The sequence below is a fragment of the Schistocerca gregaria genome, chromosome 3 (genome assembly GCF_023897955.1).
Source record: "Schistocerca gregaria isolate iqSchGreg1 chromosome 3, iqSchGreg1.2, whole genome shotgun sequence".
Taxonomy (NCBI): Eukaryota; Metazoa; Arthropoda; class Insecta; order Orthoptera; family Acrididae; genus Schistocerca; species Schistocerca gregaria.
Window position 1 is genome coordinate 307,549,705 of NC_064922.1, and position 21,912 is coordinate 307,571,616.

The window sequence follows — 21,912 nt, forward strand, 5'->3', positions numbered from 1 at the left end:
GCGCGTTTATTTCACCTATTAATTAATTATCATATACCTATTTAAACAAACTTTATCAGCAAATGGTACAATGCCACAAGACTTTCGATGACACGTTGCTGTAGTAACGAATAACTAAACGTGATGCGAGGCTCTAAATTATCCGAACACTCTTTGGATTGAATGGTGAGAGGTGGTTTACTCGCAGTATTTCCCATGCACACTGTTTGCCCCATTTATTTCACGCGCAGTTCATCAAGCTCTTATTAGCAATTGGTGAGAAATGGGATCAATAAATGTCGCCTCGTAGTCTTTCTGCTTGCCCACTGCAAGAAACCGAGCGAGGTGACGTTGGATTTAAGTCACTGGACTTTCCTACAGGATGAGCAGACTTGAAAACCCCAGCCGGATTGCCGTTGTTTGACGGCCGCGGTGGTCTAGCGGTTCAGGCGCTCAATCCCGAACCGCGGGATTGCTACGGTCGCAGGTTCGAATCCTGCCTCGGGCATGGATGTGTGTGATGTCCTTAGGTTACTTAGGTTTAAGTAGCTCTAAGTTCTAGGGGACTGATGACCACAGAAGTTAAGTCCCGTAGTGCTCAGAGCCATTTGAACCATTTTTCCATTGTTCACCTAAATCGATTAAGGCGAACACTCGAATAACTCTTTTGGAAAAGAGAACATTGGATTTTTTCCTCATTCTTGCCCTGTCCGAGTGTATGCCTCGTCTGTAATGACCTAGTCGTCGACGCGATTTCACCATTAAACTTCCTTTTTTATATAATACCAGCAAGTTTCTTCAGAGTTTCTTTTGCTGACCGTATTGTGGCGTTTTGCTAACTTCTCTTCAAATGAATTAAGGAAAGTTAATACATATTTGAGGTCAACCACGCACGATACATTCATCGAGCCATTGGCGCCCGTCTTGTCTACCATTTCGTAATGTACTGCTCATGTCAGCGGAATTACATGGTCTCGTGTTATTTGGCTTCAGGTGTTGTTACCGTTGGCTTCTGGAAACTATTTGGGATCATAACTTCTGAGCACTAAAAAAGAGTTAGGATAATAGGATGTATCCTCGTGCATCAAATGGAAGTGCCTGTGTGTATGTATGTGTGTGTGCATATGTGTGATTGCAACAACTTTTGACTTTGCTCTTGGACGACAGAGGTTCCTTTATTTTGTGCATTTCTTTACGTACCTTCAGCAAACGGTGCGCTTTGTGTAGGTATCATAAAACGTTTACACATTGTGTTACAGACATTCGTATTTAGAAGGATTTGGATGACATGGTTTAGAAATACTACAAGCTTCGCATTATCACGTTACTGATTGTCCGGCTTCTGAATTATCCAAGAAGAGTCAGTCGGTTTAGAAAAAAATTAAAAACAAGGCTTGAAGTTTATTGTTGTAACTGGAACGAATATTTTCGTCTAGAATTTACTATTAGAGATTGAACTGTATTTTATCATCGGAAGACAAGTCAGGCCCTAATCTCATTCTCTCTGAAATATTTTCTATTGTTTTCCATTTAAACTTCAGGTAAATGAGGGGATTCTACCCTGTAACATGTCAGACCGATATCCTTTCTATATGCTTGCCGAACTACTTGCCTAGCAGACAAAAGGTGAAAATTACCAAATAATTGAAAGCCGATATTAATGATCTAGATTTTCTTCTGGAACGATACTCTTCAGATTTTTGGCTCGGAATTGATAGAAATTGAAAGCGGTGCTGTTATACACCGTCAAGGGGATCTCATTATTGACCTTACTCTGATACTAGGATAGTTTCTAAACCGGATAATTGACTGTGAGTATTACCATGTATCATACACTTCTTGTTGTTGAAGTTATGAAAGATTTTGAATTATCTGTTTTTCTCGGCCGGCCTGGTTGGCCGAGCGGTTCTAGGCGCTACAGTCTGGAACCGCGCGACCGCTACGGTCGCAGGTTCGAATCCTGCCTCGGGCATCGATGTGTGTGATGTCCTTAGTTAGGTTTAAGTAGTTATAAGTTCTAGGGGACTGATGACCTCAGAAGTTAAGTCCCATAGCGCTCAGAGCCATTTGAACCATTTTGTGTTTTTCTCGGTTATCAGTGCAGTCTCGGCTCCGTGCCCGGATAATGGGGAGCTCGTTGCGTGTTAGTTTTTGAAAAGGTTTCTCGCAAAAATGAATACATCTTTACTGTGATCGTGGACTTTGAATTCCGAGTAAAATGTAAATTACATGACGTCATAAAGTGGTAAACGCGCACTTCCAACTCCAGAGTTCCACATGGTGGGAGACAGGTATTGGGAAGCGTAGTTCGTCCAAGGAATTTATAGCAACAGTATTAAGAAAACACATTTTTATTTTATTTTCAACATGCAGTAAGTACAGTGGAATGTTCAATAATAAATAATACTGATACTGTTTCGAAAACAGGAGTGGTAATTACCACGAGAATAAATGCTTTCTTCTTCATAGCAGCGTCCCTTGCTGCGTCGAGTCAGTACACTTCACGAGTAGTGAAATTTCTTCATGTGAAAGTCAAGCACGAGGAGGGCAACGATGAAACACGATTGTTTATAAACACCCTCTGCGAGAACCTTCATTTCCTTTCTAAAATGTCCGAGAAAGTTCTCTTTCACAGTGTCTCGTCATTTTCCGAACGACTTCCTCCTAACGAGGTCGGCTCCTACGCAGAGACGCGACGGAGCCAGTCCGCGATGGCGGACAGCCGCTGTCGTTCCCTTAAAAAGTCTGCCGATGGAGTGAGGATGAGGAAAATAAATAAACGGTGGGGGGTGAGAAGGCCGGCTGTCGGCGGCGGCAGCGCTGCTCTGCTCATTCCTCCTTGATGGGGATGGAGTTGAAGACGTCGTCGGCGTCGATGTAGTCGTCGTCCTCGGGCACGATGATGGGCGTGGCGCCGTCGTGCAGGCTGGAGCGCGACATGGAGCGCTTGAAGACCTCGCGAGAGACGCTGCGCGTGAAGCTGAAGCGGCGAGTCAGCTTGCGCGGGTTGCCGCCCTTGCCGGGCGCCACCTCCGTCGGCGACGGCAGCTTCTCGATGTGCAGCGCCTCCAGCTGCTCCTTGGCGTGCTCCTCGATCACCTCCCACGCGTGCTCTGCACAGCAACACACACCGCCGTTTACAACTCACTGTCTGCCGTCACTACATCTACATCTACATGATTACTCTGCAATCCACATTTAAGTGAACCACAATCATACTACCTTCCGAACAGCGCACGTGAAAAACGAACACCTAAACCTTTCTGTTCGAGCTCTGACTTCTCTTATTTTATTTTGATGATCATTCCTACCTATGTAGGTTGGGCTCAACAAAATATTTTCGCATTCGGAAGAGAAAGTTAGTGACTGAAATTTCGTAAATAGATCTCGCCGCGACTAAAAACGTCTTTGCTTTAATGTCTTCCATCCCAACTCGCGTATCATATCTGCCACACTCTCTCCCCTATTACGTGATAATACAAAACGAGCTGGCCTTTTTTTTGCACCCTTTCGATGTCCTCCGTCAATCCCACCTGGTAAGGATCTCACACTACATCGGCATAGAAGCAGGAAGAGTAGACTGATAGAGAGAGTAGCGTCAACAGCTGTGTCAACTAAAAGCCGTCACGATTCCTGCGGTTGCTGTCTCTAGCTTGAGTAAAACGGTTTTTTCGTCACTGTTAGCCAATTTAAAACGCTTGGTCATTATCGAGTGTCATGTAGTGGTGATTCAGCTGCCCCTACCGAAATTGTTTTGTGCAACCTGCAACCTGGCCTTCAAAAACCACGCGTGAGATTTTCATTACCTCTCGCTCTCAACGTGCAAACTATTAGTCTTACAGAAAAAAATGAAAAGGACCTTCTTGTAGGAAGTTTAATGCATTTAAATTTAGTAGTGGCATACGTTTGTGCTAGAGGCCGCAGTTCTAGAGTTACACAAGAAAAACCTACAAAAGTGACCTTCAAACGCAACGCCACTCCCACACTCAGCCCCCAACGATCAGGATTTCCGTTCTGTTGTTCATGGCGCTCCCTCTTACCACTGTACAAAAATTTGCAACTGCACCAATCATTTCCCACATAAATAAAAAAAACAACCATTAATGGTTGAACTGTGTAAGAATTCACTTGAGCACGAACAACTGCTACAATTCCGCACTGCATTGATAATGACCTGACACAGGTCGAAATCTGATCTGCGCTGTGTGTATAAATGTCATATTAAAGCAACGTAATTCCACAACTGATTGCTGCAGTATCTAACCCAATTATGAAATACTTCTCATAATCCTCGCTTTTGGTATTCCAGAAAAAAATGGTTAAAAGAAAGACAGATTCGTAACCGTATAAAAGGGCTGTTCAAATTAGTACCCAACGTAGCACAGCTGTAAATACTGTGAAAAGGAGCCACGTTCGCTACGAACCATAGAGAGAGTTACATGTTACTGTATGCACATCAGGAAAACATGGTGATTGGAAGCGGTTTAGAAAATGAATTAGATGGACTGAAATGACACGAATGCATCGATAGAGCGTAAATCACTAAAAACACATTGGTGTGAAATGATACGAGTGCAAACCTGTCTGGTATTCAACGAGATATTAAACTCTAATCTTTCATCTCTCTTCATTTTAATATTCTGAGCCTGTAATGCAGTGTTCGGAAATAATGGGAGCCAACGGCTTATGTCTAACCTGGAGGGTGCTCAGATAGCCTAATGGTTAAGGTAACTACCCACTATAGGCAGGACACCTACCCCGAACTGTTCATCAACTGGTAGGATGTGAATGTATCCAGAACAGAAAAGTAAAGCTGTTGCACTGACAAAGCTGAACCGCCAACATTGCCTCCTTCAGTGCCCGAGTGTCAATCAATTTGTTACATTGATCGAGGTACAAATGCATTTGCTTTTATAGTGCCCATGCCATTTAATATATCCACAGCCAAAAGAAAGAGGCCACTTTCTACCGACTGAACTGCTGGTTGTCCATCTTATGTTATTTCGTGAGCTATGTCCAACGCGTACAACATTACACAGTCACATTTCATCGTACGGTATGTGTCTATGTTTGATACATAAAACACGACATGAATCGGATTGATTCAAAGTGCAAGTTTTCAAAATAAATCTGAAAGTATTTTGACGCAAGATGTTACCTAGTTTTTGACGGAAAACTCCCAAGACATTACAAACACATGACCAGGCCCACAAAATTGTAATAAACGAAACAACGATATTTCAGTGGTGTACACTAATGAGAAGTAGCTCATTTAACGTAAACGATGACATTATCAAATTACAGAGAATGGCGAGAACAATCGTTACAGACTGAAAGTATTTCTTCGGAAAATGTAATGTGTAAAGTCGTGCATAGGGAGGGGTAGGCAGTTAACTGTACAGATACTTGCAGACACTAGAGAATTAGTGTGCTACTCACCAATATCGGCCTCGTTGGCGTGTTCAGCGACAACGCAAAAGCGGATGGTGTACTTCCCCTTGACGACGGAAGGGATCATGTGCAACTTCCCCGAAGCATTTACAGCTGCCAGCAGATCTTGGTTGATTCTGTCTGTGCCCTTCAGTCGGAAGCAGACAAGGCCCAGCTGCAAAAAGAAAACAGGTTAGTTTACATAGTGCTTTGAATGTGTTTTAATAAACTCGTTGACCTAAAGTCAGAAAGAAGGATGTTGCCTTCCCCTTCTGGTGAATAAATTTAGAGGGAAAGGATTGCAGAAATGGTGTTCAATACTGTTAGCATAACAACAGACATGTTCTAGAATTGCACGGCAAAACAAAGTCTCCTCGTGCAAATCTGGCTAACTGTATGCTGCAAGAAATACAGTGAGGCCATCAAAATAGTGTGGAAGCTTCAGTAAAAAAGACTGCTGCAGAATTTTCTCACAGAAATTTTCACTTAAACACGATGAACTAGTACAGTATAACACCTTCTGAACAGTTTGGACGCGTCGTTCATCAGTTTTCTTCACTACAGTGGTACGGCCTAATTGTATGGAGTTTTCTTCAGGAGGCAGATGCCGTTGAAGATCGAAATATCAGGACCGAAACGTTGACGGGAATGAAACACACGAATGACGCAACCAAACTATTCATAAGGTGTAAGGCCATAGGGAATTTCTCAAGTATGATAATAACAACTAAGAGCCGTTTTAGCTCTGAACGTTGTGACCCGCTAACAATAACACAGAGCACATTGAGTTTTCAAGGAATTATTAACATAGTCCTCTCTGTCAATGTTTTGCGCTAGATCTGCAGTTGGTGCCAGTGATTGGAGTGTGTGTAGTCCTCATACAATGGAGGTTGAAATTTAGTGTAGTCAAAGAAATATTTTTCGGAAGTAGAGATAGTCGCGAATGAACATTTCTGAGCGACTGATTTAAACTTACACACTGTCAACGTGATTCCTGGATATTAAATACGATGCATTAGCTTCAAATGCTAAACTGTATGTCTTATTGTGGTGTGCGTACTGTAAGACCTTCGGTACACACACCATCAGATTGTTTGAATTGTCCCTCTAACGAAGTAGGCGAGTGTCAGCAATATGTCTCATGGTCTTATCGTGACGTGTTTATCTTCTGCCGTTAGGTCAGACGATAGAAATGCCACTTGCACGCTTAGAGTAGCAGATTGGCGGTGACCAACTTTAAACAGAACTTGATTAATTTTCGCACACATTTATTAAAATAATAACCGTCATAAACCTTACTTAACTTGATTGTGGATGCTATTTACAATTGACAATCTGAATTTCCTTTGGTCTTGGTACATTAATCTTATTCTCACATGTCTCTAATACTTGACAAAGTGTCTATACATTTATCTTCATGGCTATGTACAGGAATATGATAATCTTATTAGGCGCAGACTGAAACTTGACTACAGACTAATGCAGACTGGTACAAACTGGTGCAGACAAATGCAGACTGACTAATTGGAGGTCTGTACACGCGTTATAATACCTCTAGCGTTCAGGTAACACTGCGGGAGTGTGATCCGCGAGGAGAAAAGGTTCTACATTAGCAGCAATCTCATTGGCTGCGTTACATATTAATACACGGATCGGCGGAAGAAGAATTTGGTCCGTCTCTATGGCAGCGCCATCTCGTTGTGCGGAGACAGACGAGTGCTGCGTCTGCGCTGTTGTTCTTAGCGGGGCACGCTGTAGTGGGAAAGCTGTGTACGCGCTGACTACGCGGAACTATGTACACAACACCTATTAAATTGCATCTTCTCCTTGGACTTGGACTGAGTGCTACTCTTGCAAAGTACTATAGTGTTTACCCTAGAATGCACAGACATTGCCTGCACAGGACTAAGCAGTCTTTAGAATAAATCGCCAGAGGTTATTACTAGTTTCGCTAATAACAGTCGAGGGCATTTTCAGATGTTTGTTGCCTTGGAGGCACCATGTTAAAGGCATCACTGTCAACACTGAATATGCTATGGTGCCATGTGTTATGGTTGCTATGGTGTTTAGCGACGTAAGGAAACTGTTGAGCAGAAGCGACTGAGAATAAGGAGAAGTTACCGCCGGAGTGTTTGCTCATCAGCTGTAGAGAAGAATAAAAAGGAAAAAGGATGTGAGGAAAGTTTTAAGGACAGAGGGCACGGGACTCACCTTGACATCGTTCATGACCTCGAAACGGTTGTCCTTGTTGACGAGCTCCTCGAAGTGCTTGGCGAGGCGGCAGTGCCTGCGGATGTAGCTCTGCAGGCCGCTGATGCCGTAGCGGCGGAGCACGAACCACAGCTTGAGCGAGCGGAAGCGGCGCGACAGCGGGATGCCCCAGTGGCGGTAGTCGATGGCCTGGTTGGAGTGGTCGTGCTGCAGGTACAGCGGGTCCACCACCATGGCCGACGTCAGCCGGATGCGGTCGCGCACCCACATGCACGAGCAGTCGAAGTTGACGAGCAGCCACTTGTTGGTGTTGGTGTTGAACGAGTCGGCGTAGTGGATGCCGCTCATGAGGTAGCGCAGCTCGGGGCATATGAAGGCGTTGCCGGCGTACGCGCCGTCCACGTGCATCCAGATGGTGTCGTACTCCTTGCAGACGGGGCCCAACTCCATCAGGTTGTCGAACGCGCAGCTGGATGTGGTGCCCAACGTCGTCGACACGAAGAAAGGCACCCGTCCGTCAGCCACGTCCTCCTCCAGAGCCTGTAAGCAAGCGGGCGTCGCTGTTAGCTTCACAGGGCTCGCCGAAAACACGAAGTACAAAGAAGAGATAGTTGTGTTGGCAGAAGAGCCAACACCGTGTTACTAGTGGAGGTCGAAATCCACGCGTCGTAGCTCATGCAGGCTGGCGTGAGGAGGGTAGGAGTATACTGACGTGAGGTCTGGAACATGACAACGAATTAGAATTCAGAAAGCGGACGTAATTAGTTTGATACTTAACTTCAATCCATTAATGATGAACGTCGCTCTTGACGGTACATGATTCACAATATTATCTGTTCAGAATACATTCATAGTAACTGAATATGGCGCCTTGCTAGGTCGTAGCAAATGACGTAGCTGAAGGCTATGATAAACTGTCGTCTCTGCAAATGAGAGCGTATGTAGACAGTGAACAATCGCTAGTAAAGTCGGGTGTACAACGGGGGCGAGTGCTAGGGAGTCTCACTAGACCTGCCGTGTGGCGGCGCTCGGTCTGCAATCACTGATAGTGGCGACACGCGGGTCCGACGTATACTAACAGACCGCGGCCGATTTAAAGGCTACCACCTAGTGCAACACCGTCTCTAATGCTTAAATCAGGCACAAGTACTATCGTTTCTGTGGAAATAGTGATCTATTGACGTTGCAAAGAAAGGACTGGAGGAGGAATCGTTCATTTTGTTGTCTCCGGTTTTGCAAGTTAGTTCGTAGACAGCTTAGACCGTACATAACTTCGTAAGCGAGTATTGCGTAGATATTTTAAGAACTTCCTCAGATGATGACAGCCTTCCATACCAATACGTTATATAACTAGGAAAGGTATTTGCAAACGGGATATTTAGGAACCAAGCACGGGGTGCTACAATACTGATTTCTAAATACTCGTAATTTTGGACGGAATCTGTTAAGTCGCCCCGGCCGGAGCGGCCGAGCGGTTCTGGGCACTTCAGTCTGGAACCGCGCTGCTGCTACGGTCGCAGGTTCGAATCCTGCCTCGGGGATGGATGTGTCTGATGTCCTTAGTTAGGTTTAAGTAGTTCTAAGTCTAGGGGACTGATGACCTCAGATGTTAAATCCCATAGTGCTCAGAGCCACTTGTACCATTTTTGAACCAGGAGTGAGCTGCTGAACCTCACCTTCCTGAGCGTCTCGCCGCGCAGGCTGCCGTTCTCGTCGGGCTCGAGCACGCGCAGCTTGACGAGGCTGATCATGGCGGCCTTCTCGACGCACGAGTGCGCCTCCCGGGAGCAGTAGGCGATGAGCCGCGGCAGGAACACGCTGTCCTCTGCGTCCGGGTCGCGCGCCTGCGCCTTCAGCACGCGGATGGCCTGCGTGCGCGCCGCCAGCATCGCCACCAGGATGCACTCGCTCGCAGACGACTGCAAAGGAGAACCACCTGCTCGTCAGCAGCTCAGCGTCATACCACACATAACACTCCTAAATCGAGTTAACTGTGAAATGGACAGGCTGCCTAGCGCAGAAGTAAAAGCGGGACGGTTCAGTTTTCTTGTCGACGGCGAGACCAATAGAGAAATGTGCTAATCCTGTCGAACAGAGTTTGACAGAATCGCCTCTCCATTCGCCTGTTGTTATACAAAGAAATCGTGGAAAGCTTAAGTCGCAATGATTGTGTAATTCGATCTTGTGTGATGAAGTGGGACTGCGGCTGGACGAAGATTTGAAGAAATAGATACCAACAGCCGTAATTTTATTTAATAATTATATTTAGCTACCAGTTTCGGTGCCTCATTGGCACGATCTCCAGGTCCCTGTAGACGAAACCAACTAAGTTATCTACTTGTTTGTGTTATTATGGGCACCACTATACCCAACTGGTTTCTGCTGACTGGTTCTCGGTAGACGTGGACCCTACACACCTCTAGCGACAACTGTCGCAGTTGTCGGTAGAGGTATGAAGAGTCCATGAGAAGCAGTCTACACAAACTAGTTGGATGCAGTGTTTCCTATAGTAACGCAAACGACTAGATGACTTTCTAGTTTCGTGTTTAGGGGCTTGAATCTATTGCAATCTATTTTCTTTAAGTCGCAATGGGTGTCTGAATCTCGCATGCCATAAAATATCAGTGCAACCACTTGATTGCTCCATCACCTCGCCCGATAAAGTGGGAAAAGGGGAAATATCTGTCATGTAGGAAATATGACCCCATTAATCGAAGAAGCGAGGAAAATGTAAGGTCTAGACTCCAAAAAGTAAAGAAAACTTCGTTCGAAAAATATGAGGTTTTTAAAATTGAATATGTGCGATGCAGAGATCTTCTGGATTGTAACGAGAGCTGTGTGACACACAGAACAGAAGACATTTGTGGTATCTGAAAGCGTAACGCTAAATAAGTAGGTGTAAAAATATGGTGCCAGATAGTGTATGAAATAAATAGGCATTACAAAAAAAGGGAGGGAGTTATAAAAGGAAAAATTTTGCCTGAAGTAGGGAGAATTTAGTGGTAAATAACTCAAATAGATAGGACACCAGAGAGAAAACGTTACGGTTGACGAAAGAGTAACAAGTAGCTCAGATCAACGAGTATGATGCACGTAAAGTGTATCATTGAATGAAGGTAGTATCACAGCATGGATGGAAATGAAGATGACATACATACCGTGTAAAAATTTCCCTATTTTCATTATAAGATCCAAAGTAAACTTGATACGATAGGAATATATTTCAGCTAACTGTAGTTGTGATGGTAGGCTATGAGGCTCACCTGTATGACTCCTCCTCCTTTACTGCCTTCCGCGCTCGATATGAAAGTCTTGGGAAGACCAATAGCCTTGCCTGTAAATAAACAGAATACTGGAATTAGGTCTTCATCTCAAAAACTTTTTGGTACGTTTTCCGAATGTAAAATGTACTGAAGAATGTTATGTAACTGTTTTTGGCAAGAAACTCACCGAACCAGTCCAGAACGATAGTCTCCAGCTCCTGACAGGCTGGGCTTGATGCCTGTAACAAAAGAAATACGTCGTTAATCTCAAGAATCTACAAAGTAATACACGTAATCACTAACTTTTTTGCTGTTAATTTCTAGGTTTCATATTTGGAAGATGCCAGTAATGATGAATGGCCGCGGTAAACAGTTACGTGCTGGTCTACAATAATCTGGCGCCCATTACCACCAGGTGACATCCAGGTGACATCCTAATCAAAGTTAAGATTCACTTTTCTGAATGCTGTGTTTGTTATAAACGTGTTTCTACTAACAACTGAACTTTTTTCAAGATTTTTCTATACCAGTTTGAATAACCATTTAACTTCTTCAGCGTCACGAATTTTTTCTACCCGTTTATTTTAATTTTTTTTTATTTTATTTTACTGTACGACGCACAACAGGCAGCGAAGAAGTGTAAACGAACTAAAATCTGCTCTCACCATACCGACATTAACAATTCAGTTTCGATCAGTCGCTTTCTTGTTTACTAATAGTTGTTAGAGTCTTGAAAAGCGCACTCAAAATTATACTAACCCATGAGAATCCAATGCAGCCGATAGCATCGGACAACATGTCCCCGAGAATTGAAGGATACGAGTTGCCAGACGGGAAGTATGCGTGGAACCTGGGGTGTTGCCAGTGTGTCACCTGAAACATGAACAGCACATATTGTACATCAAGCTTAACGGAAACGGCGAAAACAAAAGTAAACAGAGCCGCTCGAACTTTACACATTGCTTTCAAAGGTATCTGCGATCATACTCGCGTGATACAATAAAAAATTATCTATTACAACAGAATCTGCCTCTTTGTTTTGGAAGGCAGCACTTGAATATTGCCAATATGCTTCTATCGTTGGTATTATTGCACTGTACGCTAATTCCATTTTTTTGCATCTCTTATCTCTTGAATTTCTTGATAGGAATCATAATCTGTTATCAAAGACAAGCAACAGTAATGTTCAAATTGTGAGCACCGCGCTCTTGTAAATCTAGTATTCTGTACCTTGATACTAGTCGTGAGTCGGTCGTATCGTGGGTAAGTGTCTGAGATATTAATCGTGGATCGAAGATAGTGGTTACACCGAAACAAAATTACATTTAATACTCTCTGTTTTCACTATTCCCCATTGGCTCCAGTTACATGAAGAAGTTCTGTGTTCCATCTTCCGTTAAATTAAATAGAGGATGATTCATTTTATCCACTACAAACTGTTTTCGTTGTGAAGGCTAAGGAAAACGCAGAGATCTATGTTCACGTTTAGGAAAGCTTTTGGGTAATCTGTGAAGTTAGGCGCGTATTTTAACAGATAAAAATTTTCATTGGCGGAAATCGAGCAGTGGTCTGGCCGAAAACAATATTCTCTACCACTGTTGGATAATCAGAGGTCCCTATTCAGGTATTAAGCCAGTAGACCAATTAGTTTGTTTGATTAGATGTAGCACGCAGTATATGTCAATTAAAATTTTTTGCCTGTAGACTAGATAGGAGAACAAGCAACTTTCGAGTAGAAGAGGCAGTGACAGACTGGCTGGTGTCAGTGTGCACACACTTACCCCGGGCATGATCTTAGAGTCGACGTCCCGCATGATGTTCTCCCAGTCCTCAGGTTCCTGCGGAGCCTCATCCGGCAGCAGCGGCCGCAGGTAGCCCGGTTCGATGCTGGGTGTGACGCGCCGGGAGCCCAGAGTCTCCATGTATTCGCAGATGTAGTCCACCATCTCCTTGCCGCGTACCCGGAACTCGGCGCTGTCCATGGCTCCTGCAGAGGAACAACGGCAGAGCGTCACAACAGCGTCTCAAGACAAGAGCCTGCATAGGTTTCTTCGCCCTCATATGCTACCCACAGCACTGGTGAGCAACGGCAGTCACCCAACATAGACTTCCAGCGATGTGTTGAAATACAAGTGTATGTGTCCACTTCTTACTCTAAAGACGTAACAGACTCTTCCTATTGTTAAACGTAGAGGTGGTAATTACAAAGAAGGAGCTGTAGAAGTCAGTAGCTGGCCGTTGACCAGACTGAAGTATCTAGGCCGACATGCTAACGGAAACGACTTGCCCGCAGCATCCTCTCACCTACTTCGCAGATGCGAACTAAGCACCGTTGCCGACAATCTGCAGTGTCCACACGAGAGCAGTGTACGAGTCTGTAGCGGATTGCAAATACCGCATCTACAACACTATAGTATAGCAAGCTTCCGACGTCTCCGTTACAATAAGGTATAATTTTCCGAGCAATTAAGTCGCCTCCGTTCCGTTAAACAAAAGTGAAGTCGAGGCGAGTGCTCATCCAAACAGATTTTATCTTGTGTCCGGGAGCTGAATCAAACCAGTCTTCGGACCGAAGGCCACAGAACAACAATTAATATTCAAGTTTTATGCCCTGCAATGATTCTACGAGGCAGTTCCGATACTCTGCACTTTACTGTACCAGAATCCCAATTCGTATGTAACAAAACATCGTAACTGCTGGTTGTCATGAAATATTTCTACTGGCCGCGCGGTTCTAGGTGCTACAGTCTGGAACCGAGCGACCGCTACGGTCGCAGGTTCGAATCCTGCCTTGAGCATGGATGTGTGTGATGTCCTTAGGTTAGTTAGGTTTAATTAGTTCTAAGTTCTAGGCGACTGATGACCTCAGAAGTTAAGTCGAATAGTGCTCAGAGCCATTTGGGCCAAATATTTCTACTTTTGTATGAATGACGAGGCAATGAGAACCTTCCCCGCAGAAGGAGCACCACAGGAAAGAAGCGTATGCGCTTGGTCATAGTTACATTTTGCGTCTTAGCCAATAATAGCATTGTTAAAATATGCAGGAAAATTCCGTGTTGACTCATTTGCTTAAATGGTGCAAATTTGGAATATTGCTGATGCTGTTGGAGCTGACACTGAGATTGTTAAGAAAATGGATCTAGCACAGGGTAAAATTGTTTACGTGAATTCCCTTTTTTGTGTTTTGTATTTAGGCGCAACTGTAATTGCTATGGAGCTAGGACTAAATACAGAGGCAACTGTGAAGAGGATTGGCTTCAAATCAGTCAATTATGCTGCACAAGTCAACCTGAGTTACTGCACCATTAAACTTATTCAGAATTATTTGGGTGAATTTCATTGCTTCCGCCCCCCGCCCCCCAAAAAGGTAAACCACACGGGGATACTCTGTATTTGTTAACATTTTTTATTTCAAGTACCACAGTCACAAATTATTAGAAGAAAATTTCATTTTCCGTCTTTACTGATTAGGATCAGAGTTATTCTTTTTGTTTCACTCAATTAGCTGATTTCGGCGATGTGGTTACTAACAACTCTTGACATATCCTAGGCACCTATACGAGAGCGAGTTGAAGGTGCTGAAGTAGGCGCTGCCGCTGCACAAGGACTTCTCGGAACTTTTTATTCCGAGAAACTGGCATTCCTGCCGAGATTTATCCATAGAATCCTTTGTGAGCCGAAGGATTTGCGTACCTGCGCAGAAGACCATACTGTAGCGCGGTTAGGTTACGTCATTAGCGTCTTGTGGCGTATGAGAGACCCGGAGTTACAAAGCGCTAACAGCGATGACAAGAAAAAAAGGAGCCGTGCGGAGGGAGCAGGAGGAGGGACTGCTAATACGCGCGACCTTGGGATTAGCGCTAACAAATAGATCCAGGCAAACACAACGCCTCAGCGAAATTCCTCCGGCGAGGCGCTGTACGGCGCTGCCTAGCGATTGTAGAAGACTCGCACAGGGCCTAACATACGGATACGCGCACTTATCACACTTTGCTGCCGCCATTTCTCGGTAGTACGACGACGTACGAATATTTAGAGGCAGTCGAACCAAATCAGCGCCCCCTGCGCTGCCGTCTCGCGGCGTAAACTGCTTTGTCTTGGTGGCTGAGCCCACGCGCTATGTTTTGACACCCGCGCAGGTATTTATAGAACTGCTAACTTTAATGTCAGTTTGTGTGAACGGCATTGCCGACGCGTTAGTCGCCCTCCCGAATTCGCGGCTGCCCCGCTGTCGCTTTCAAGGACTGCCCGGACACGGCTCCACGTGGCGAACGGTAGAGCACGGGGCCGAGAGGGAAGAGCGAAGAGTCTCATGATGCATATTTTATTGACATATACCAGTTTTATTATGTTCAGTATGTATGTAACTCGACTTCAGTGGTTAGACACTGGACTCGCATTCGGGAGGACGACGGTTCAATCCCGCTTCCGGCCATCCTGATTTAGGTTTTCCGTGATTTCCCTAAATCGCTCCAGGCAAATGCCGGGATGGTTCCTTTGAAAGGGCACGACCGACTTGCTTCCCCATCCTTCCCTAATCCGATGAGACCGATGACCTCGCTGTCTGGTCTCCTTCTCCAAACAACCCAACCAAACCCAACTCGACTTGATACGAAATGACAAAACTGTTTCTGGATTAATCATCACATCCGAAGATAGCAAAAATTTGCTGAAACCGGTGATGCGTACATGTGTAGTAATTAGGGTATCATGACATAATAAATTATTATATGGAACGACATAGAATGAACAACTTATACCACTGAATGTTTACGTCCTTAGTTTAAACTGTGAAATGCCAAGGAAAAAAAATTAAAATTGAAAATATTGGAGCTATTTTGACCAAGCTTTAATTAGCAGTCAGATGTTAACGAGAATATCGGGCATGTAGATGAAGTCTGCTTCTTTGAGTACTCCACATAAGAAATTTACGCCGAACGTCTATTGCTCGCATCAATTGTAAACTCAGGGAGTCCTGACAATGTGTCTTACTACGCTGTGTTAACCTGATGAGAAACTTTTGTGTTAACAGGAGCATAAATTTTAGGAGAGCTTGGGGTTAGAATGAACTACCTCTGCTTGACAAGTTACCGTAACTTTGTGTTTAATATAAGTATACGAATTTAGAAATACTACAATTTAGGTAGCAGCCAGTCTCTTCTGTTCCATTTTCGACACACTATTTTTTGTGGAACAGAATTTTAGAAAGTATGCTTCTCTACGCAGCCTACTGAGTAGTTAATATTCATGAAATTGGCAAAATTTAATGATCTGTAGTTTCTGCCACCTTGTCTGAGGAAAGTTTGATGTGGCGTTGGTACTTGAACACTCGGAAACAGACTTACACATTTAAGTGTGACATTAACTATCGCAATAACCGATACTGTTCAACCTTTGGTGAATCCTGAAGAATTACATTAAGTTGATATCATAATTCGCTGGATGAGAATATTACGCCAGTATCTACGCCTCATTCTGTTTGTGACGCCATAGCGGTGGCATTGTGCGTTATCTGTTCAAACATGAGGTGTACAGCTCCCAGGTACAGATAAGGAAGGACATCTTTGGTCGCGTACGGCGGGAACAGTAATGCTGAAATAATTATGCGATATTGTGTTAAGAGCTGCGTCGCTATTTGATTTGGCGATTAAAATTTGGAGGAGTACTTGAAATTTAAGAAGATTGCCTATACATTTAAGAGCCGTGAATTACTGCACCATTTTGCAGGTAAATTTCAAGACGGCGGATAAAGGTAATATATATTATACCACAAGTGAGCAGAGAAGATATTCACATTCCGAAACATTCCTGTTGCTCTAAACCCGCTACCCAAGTAGGTGACGCAACGGTTAGAAGTACTGAACTCACATCCGGGAGGAGCAGGGACCAATTATCCAGCCGGCCACTCAAGTCTTAGTTTTCTGTGGTTTCCATAAAGAACAGGCTAATGCAAACCGTTTCTTTCAAAATATAGTGGCCGATCCCAAGCGCTATGACATTCGAGCAAACGTTTCGTCACTAATGATCTGGATGTCGTCGAACGATGAATTCGAATTTATCTTACTAGGGCTGATAAAGCCACGTCACTAACCGCAGGTGAACTGGATCTCGTAATGCCATTACACAATAGGCATTTTGGGTAATTTTGTGCTTGATAAACTCACACGATTCACAATTAGTTAGTAATACACTTTAGGTCTGTCATGTATTGCTAGTGTCATATGGTTCTATATACACGAATCTGAAAAGAAAGCTGAATTTATCGTAGAAAACTACCATCACTTGATCACATCGATGTGTATAACTCTCGAAGGTGAGAAAAAAAGAATGATTTCTACTTTACGCGAGAGCTGGCGTATCTTTCTAATTTTGAAACCTCGTGCAGTTCTGCAAGGAAGTTCTACTGCTTCCATCCGTAGCAGTACCGCTGGCTGTCGAGGAATTCCACGCGGTATACCAGAGCAACCATTCTGATCTCCAGAAGAGGCAGTCAGCACTCGACAGCGAGGCGTGCCACTGCTGATCAAGGAGCAGCCAGAGCGAGGTAACACTTACTGTTGTGCTGTGTGGGTCTCGAAGGCGAGCGAAGAGCGAAGAGTGTGCCTGTGTGCAGCAAACAGCCCTCTGAACTTGGCGCGGGTTTGGGCGGGCAGCCACTGACTGGCTGTCGGCGTGGCTCTCCGGCTTATATAAGAACGCCCGCCTGCCCCCACCACGCAGGCGCACAGCCCGGGCAGCCCCGCGCCGCAACCCGGCGCCGCCTCCCGCCTTCCGTTTTGCTCGTTTTTTCTTCGCTTCCTATCCGCGGTCAGTTCCCGTCCGCCAAAAAAACCACCGCATGATTAATCCGATCTGTCTGTCGCGATGCAGTGGAACTATCAATGAGTGAACTGATCCCTTTTCTTCGTGCAAGGTAGTCGATCTATGACCGATACGAAAGGCGTACACTGAAAGTCACTGCGTGACAAGAGTGCACTGTCACTGTGCCTTACACCGGAGGATGACAAGGCTACAAACGGCAGAACTGTTAAAATTAACTTGTACGGTGTGTGATCATGTACTAATGTGAATTTTTTATTTTCGCGAGCTTTATACGTTGAAGAGCCAAAGAAACTGGTACACCTCCCTAGTTTCGTTTAGGGCCCCCTCGATCACGTAGAAGTGCCGCAGCACTCGACAAATGTTTGAAGTAGTGCTGGAGGGAACGGACACCATGGATCCTGCAGGGCTGTCCATAAATCCGTAAGAGAAAGAGGCGGTGGAGATTTCTGAACAGCACGCTACTAGGCATCCCAGATATGCTCAATAATGTTCATGTCTGGGGAGCTTGTTGCCCAGCGGAAGCGGTGAAACTCAGAAGAGTGTTCCTGGAGCTTCTCTGTAACAATTCTGGACGTTTGGCGTGTCGCATTGTCCTGCTGGAATTGCCCAACTCCGTCGGAATGCACGATGGACATGAATGGATACATATACTTACAGGGATGTGGTGTCTATACTTTCGGACACGTCCGGAAGTACATAATCCATATCCATATAAGTATATAGTTCTGGCAATACCGGCCATGACCTTCATCTTCTGTGCGGATACACACATATTCCCCGAACTCTTACGGGACTTGGTAAGATTGTTTCCACGAGAAATGAGTGTGTTGGGGTGGGACCACTACGAATGTACTGTGTGGACATACAAGGTGAGCATGTGGGTCTCACAGAAGGCGTGCACGAGATAGTCCCTGCAGTCGCGCTATCCTCTGTGCCCTCGGTGGCTCAGTTGGATAGAGCGACTGCCATGTAAGCAGGAGAGCTGGGGTTCGAGTCCCGGTCGGGGCACACATTTTCACCTGTCCCCGTTGATATATATCAACGCCCGTTAGCAGCTGAAGGTATTAATATAATTCTAATTTCGAGAATGGATACCAGACGGGATGCTTGTATACGTACCACCTGTCAGAGTCCCATCTAGACGTATCAGGGGTCCCATATCACTCCAACTGCACACGTCTCACGCCGTTACAGAGTCTCCGTCAGTTTGAACAGTCCCCTGTTGACATGCAGGGTCCATGGATTCATGAGGCTGCCTCCATACCTGTACGCGTCCAGCATCTCGACACAATTTGAAACGAGACTCGTTCAACCAGGCAATATGTTTCCAGTCATAAGCAGCCGAATGTCAGTGTTGACGGGCTCAGGGGATGCGTAAAGCTTCGTGTCGTGCAGTGATAAAAGGTACACGAATGGGCCTTCAGCTTAGAAAGCCCCTATCGATGATGTTTCGTTCAATGGTTCGCACGCTGACGTTTGTTGATGGACCAGCTTGGAAACCTGCAGCATTTTGCGGAATGGTTGAACTTCTGTCGCGTTGAACGTCGTCGCTCGCTGGTCCCCGTTCTTGTTTCGGCAGCAGCGATGTTGTAGATTTGATGTTTTACCGGATTCCTAACATTCACGGTACACCCTTGAAATGGTCGTACGGGAAAATCCCTACTTCATCGCTACCTAGGAGATGCTGTGTCCCATCTCTCGTACTTAAATCTTGATAATCTGCCATTGTAGCATCATTAACCGATTTAACAACTGCGCCAGACATTTGTTCTTTTGTACAGGCGTTGCGGACCGCAGCGCTGTATTCTGCCTGTTTACATACCTCTGTATTTGAAAACGCATGCCTATACCAGTTTCTTTGGCGCTTCAGTGTGCCGGCCGGTGTGGCCAAGTGGTTCTAGTCGATTCGGTCTGGACCCACGCGACCTCTACGATCGCAGGTTCCAATCCTGCCTCGGGCATGGATGTGTGTGATGTCCTTACTTTGGTCAGATTTAAGTAGTTTTAAGTTGTAGCGGACTGATGATCTCAGATGTTAAGTCCCATAGTGCTCAGAGCCATTTCAACCATTTTTTTTCCGCTTCAGTGTATATCCGATTTTCAGTTGTTGCTACACATATTCCTGACGTACAGGTATGTCTGCATTTTCAGTTGTTTTGAATATTTAGTTTACTGTTGATTATACGTGTTTTCGAGTGGTCGACGAATTTTTAATTTCGAAAAAGATGGATAAAATAGTTTTCATTAAATTATGCTTGAAAAATGGAATAAGGTGCAGCACTTTCGAAATGTTGACTGTGGCTTTTGGAAAATCTACTACGATAACACGAGAGTTTACGAGTGGTATAAACGTTTCAAAGAGGGTCGAGGAGACATTGAAGACCACGACTTCCCTGGATGGCCTAGCACGTCAATTACTGACGGGAGTGTGAAAGAAGTAAAGAAAATGGTTCTGGAAAATCGCTGAATCATTAACAGAGAGATTTGCAAATGTTATCGGCATATCCTATGGCTCATGCCAAACATTTTTTTCTGATGTTTAATATGAAACGTGTAGCAGCAAAGCTTGTTCTGAAACTGTTGAACTGCGACAAAAACAACATCTCGTAGGCATCGCTCTGGAATTCCTGAACGAAACCGACAACGATCCAGAAGGTTGTAACAGTTGACGAAACAAGGGGAATGATGTCGAAACCAAGGCCCTGTCGTCCCAAAGGAAACTGTCCGAAAAAAATTCGACAGGTTTGACTACATGTGAGGATTCTTCTCACTGTTTTCTTCGATTACAGTGGGATGGCGCATAATGAATTCCTACGTTACTGTCGCACGGTCAGTAAGGAATACTACCTGGAAGCTGTATGCGGATTGCGTGAAGAAACCCGAAGAAAACGACAAAACCACACGTAGAAGTTGTATCACGATAATACTTCCGCTCTCACCTCAAAGTTTCTTCGCGATATTTTGGTAAAAATACGTTCAGCGACCGTATTCGCCGGACATGCTCCGTGCGACTTGTTTCTATTCCGAAGCTGAAGAGAACCTTGAATGAACGTCGTTTTGCCACCTCTGATCACATAAAAAGAGTCGTTGAAGGAGCTGAACACCATAATGGAAAATGGGTTCAGGAGAGCTCTTCCAAGGTTGGAAAAAGCGCTGGCACAAGTGTCATACCATGGGGGGGGGGGGAATTACCTTAGAGGAGACAAACTTGATGTTGATGAACAAATGGAGAATCTTTAAGAAAAACAAAAATTCCGGTTACTTTTTGATCATACCTCGAATTTACTCTATGAGCCGTTCTAGACCGATGGTTGTGTTCTATTGGACCATTATAGACTACATTCATGGTGGCAATTTGAAAATACAGTTTTAACTGAATATTCGCCTTGCTGGCGAACTGCGGTTCGCAGGAATTAGTTATTTATCTGAATTTTAGTTGCAAAATAAGTTCGAAACTGATCATCTGAATAAACAGAAGAACTGAATCAGACGGTGTCTGCCTTTATTCATTGTACAGGGTCTGGCGCAATCAATAGTAGGACTTCAGTCACACTACGCCGTCGCTGTTGCTCCTATGCGAAATAAGGATGCGTGCGCTGTATTAAGGTTCAAATGGTTTAAATAGCTCTGAGCACTATGGGACTTAACATCTGAGGTCATCAGTCCCTTAGAACTTAGAAGCACTTAAACCTAATTAACCTAAGGACATCACACACATCCATGCCTGAGGCAGGATTCGACACTGCGACCGTAGCAGTCGCGCAGTTCCGGACTGAAGCGCCTAGAACCGCTCGGACACCGTGGCCGGCGCTGCATTAAGGAAGGATGGCAATTTGTAATTATGGCCTTGTGGAATTCAGAGCGCCGAGCATTCACCATCGAGGCGTATTTCAAAGATACAGTTTCCCACCACAGTTCAGTGACTCTTCCTTCACCATTTCGAGTTCAGACGACATAATAAAGACCTGAACGACTGGAAGATTATTCGGTGGGCTGCAAGAATTGAGGACTACTGTATCTTGTGTAAAGAAGGAAAGCCCAGGGCGACGATGGACACAGCACACCGTGGAACGAGTTGAGGATACGAGACACTCTTCGAAGTCTTCACCATTCTGCTGCCAGACACGTCTCGGCTCTAACAATGTCATGTCGTTCCCTGCGACGTGAAAACCTGCATTTTCACCCTCGTAAATTGCAGGTCATACAG

The 21,912-nt window shown here is 44.8% G+C and overlaps 1 protein-coding gene across 1 annotated transcript; it reads right to left on the bottom strand.

Moving 5' to 3' along the window:
* Positions 1 to 2,312: 2,312 nt before the first annotated feature.
* LOC126353933 (aromatic-L-amino-acid decarboxylase-like) lies at positions 2,313 to 17,864 on the bottom strand. Its single transcript, XM_050003195.1, has 9 exons — positions 17,439 to 17,864; positions 12,665 to 12,870; positions 11,643 to 11,756; positions 11,071 to 11,122; positions 10,884 to 10,954; positions 9,297 to 9,539; positions 7,621 to 8,160; positions 5,419 to 5,584; positions 2,313 to 3,092 (listed from the first exon to the last, which is right to left on the bottom strand). The coding sequence occupies exons 2-9, from the start codon at positions 12,863 to 12,865 to the stop codon at positions 2,809 to 2,811; spliced, it is 1,671 nt and encodes a 556-aa protein (XP_049859152.1). The 5' UTR covers positions 12,866 to 12,870; positions 17,439 to 17,864; the 3' UTR covers positions 2,313 to 2,808.
* Positions 17,865 to 21,912: the final 4,048 nt, after the last annotated feature.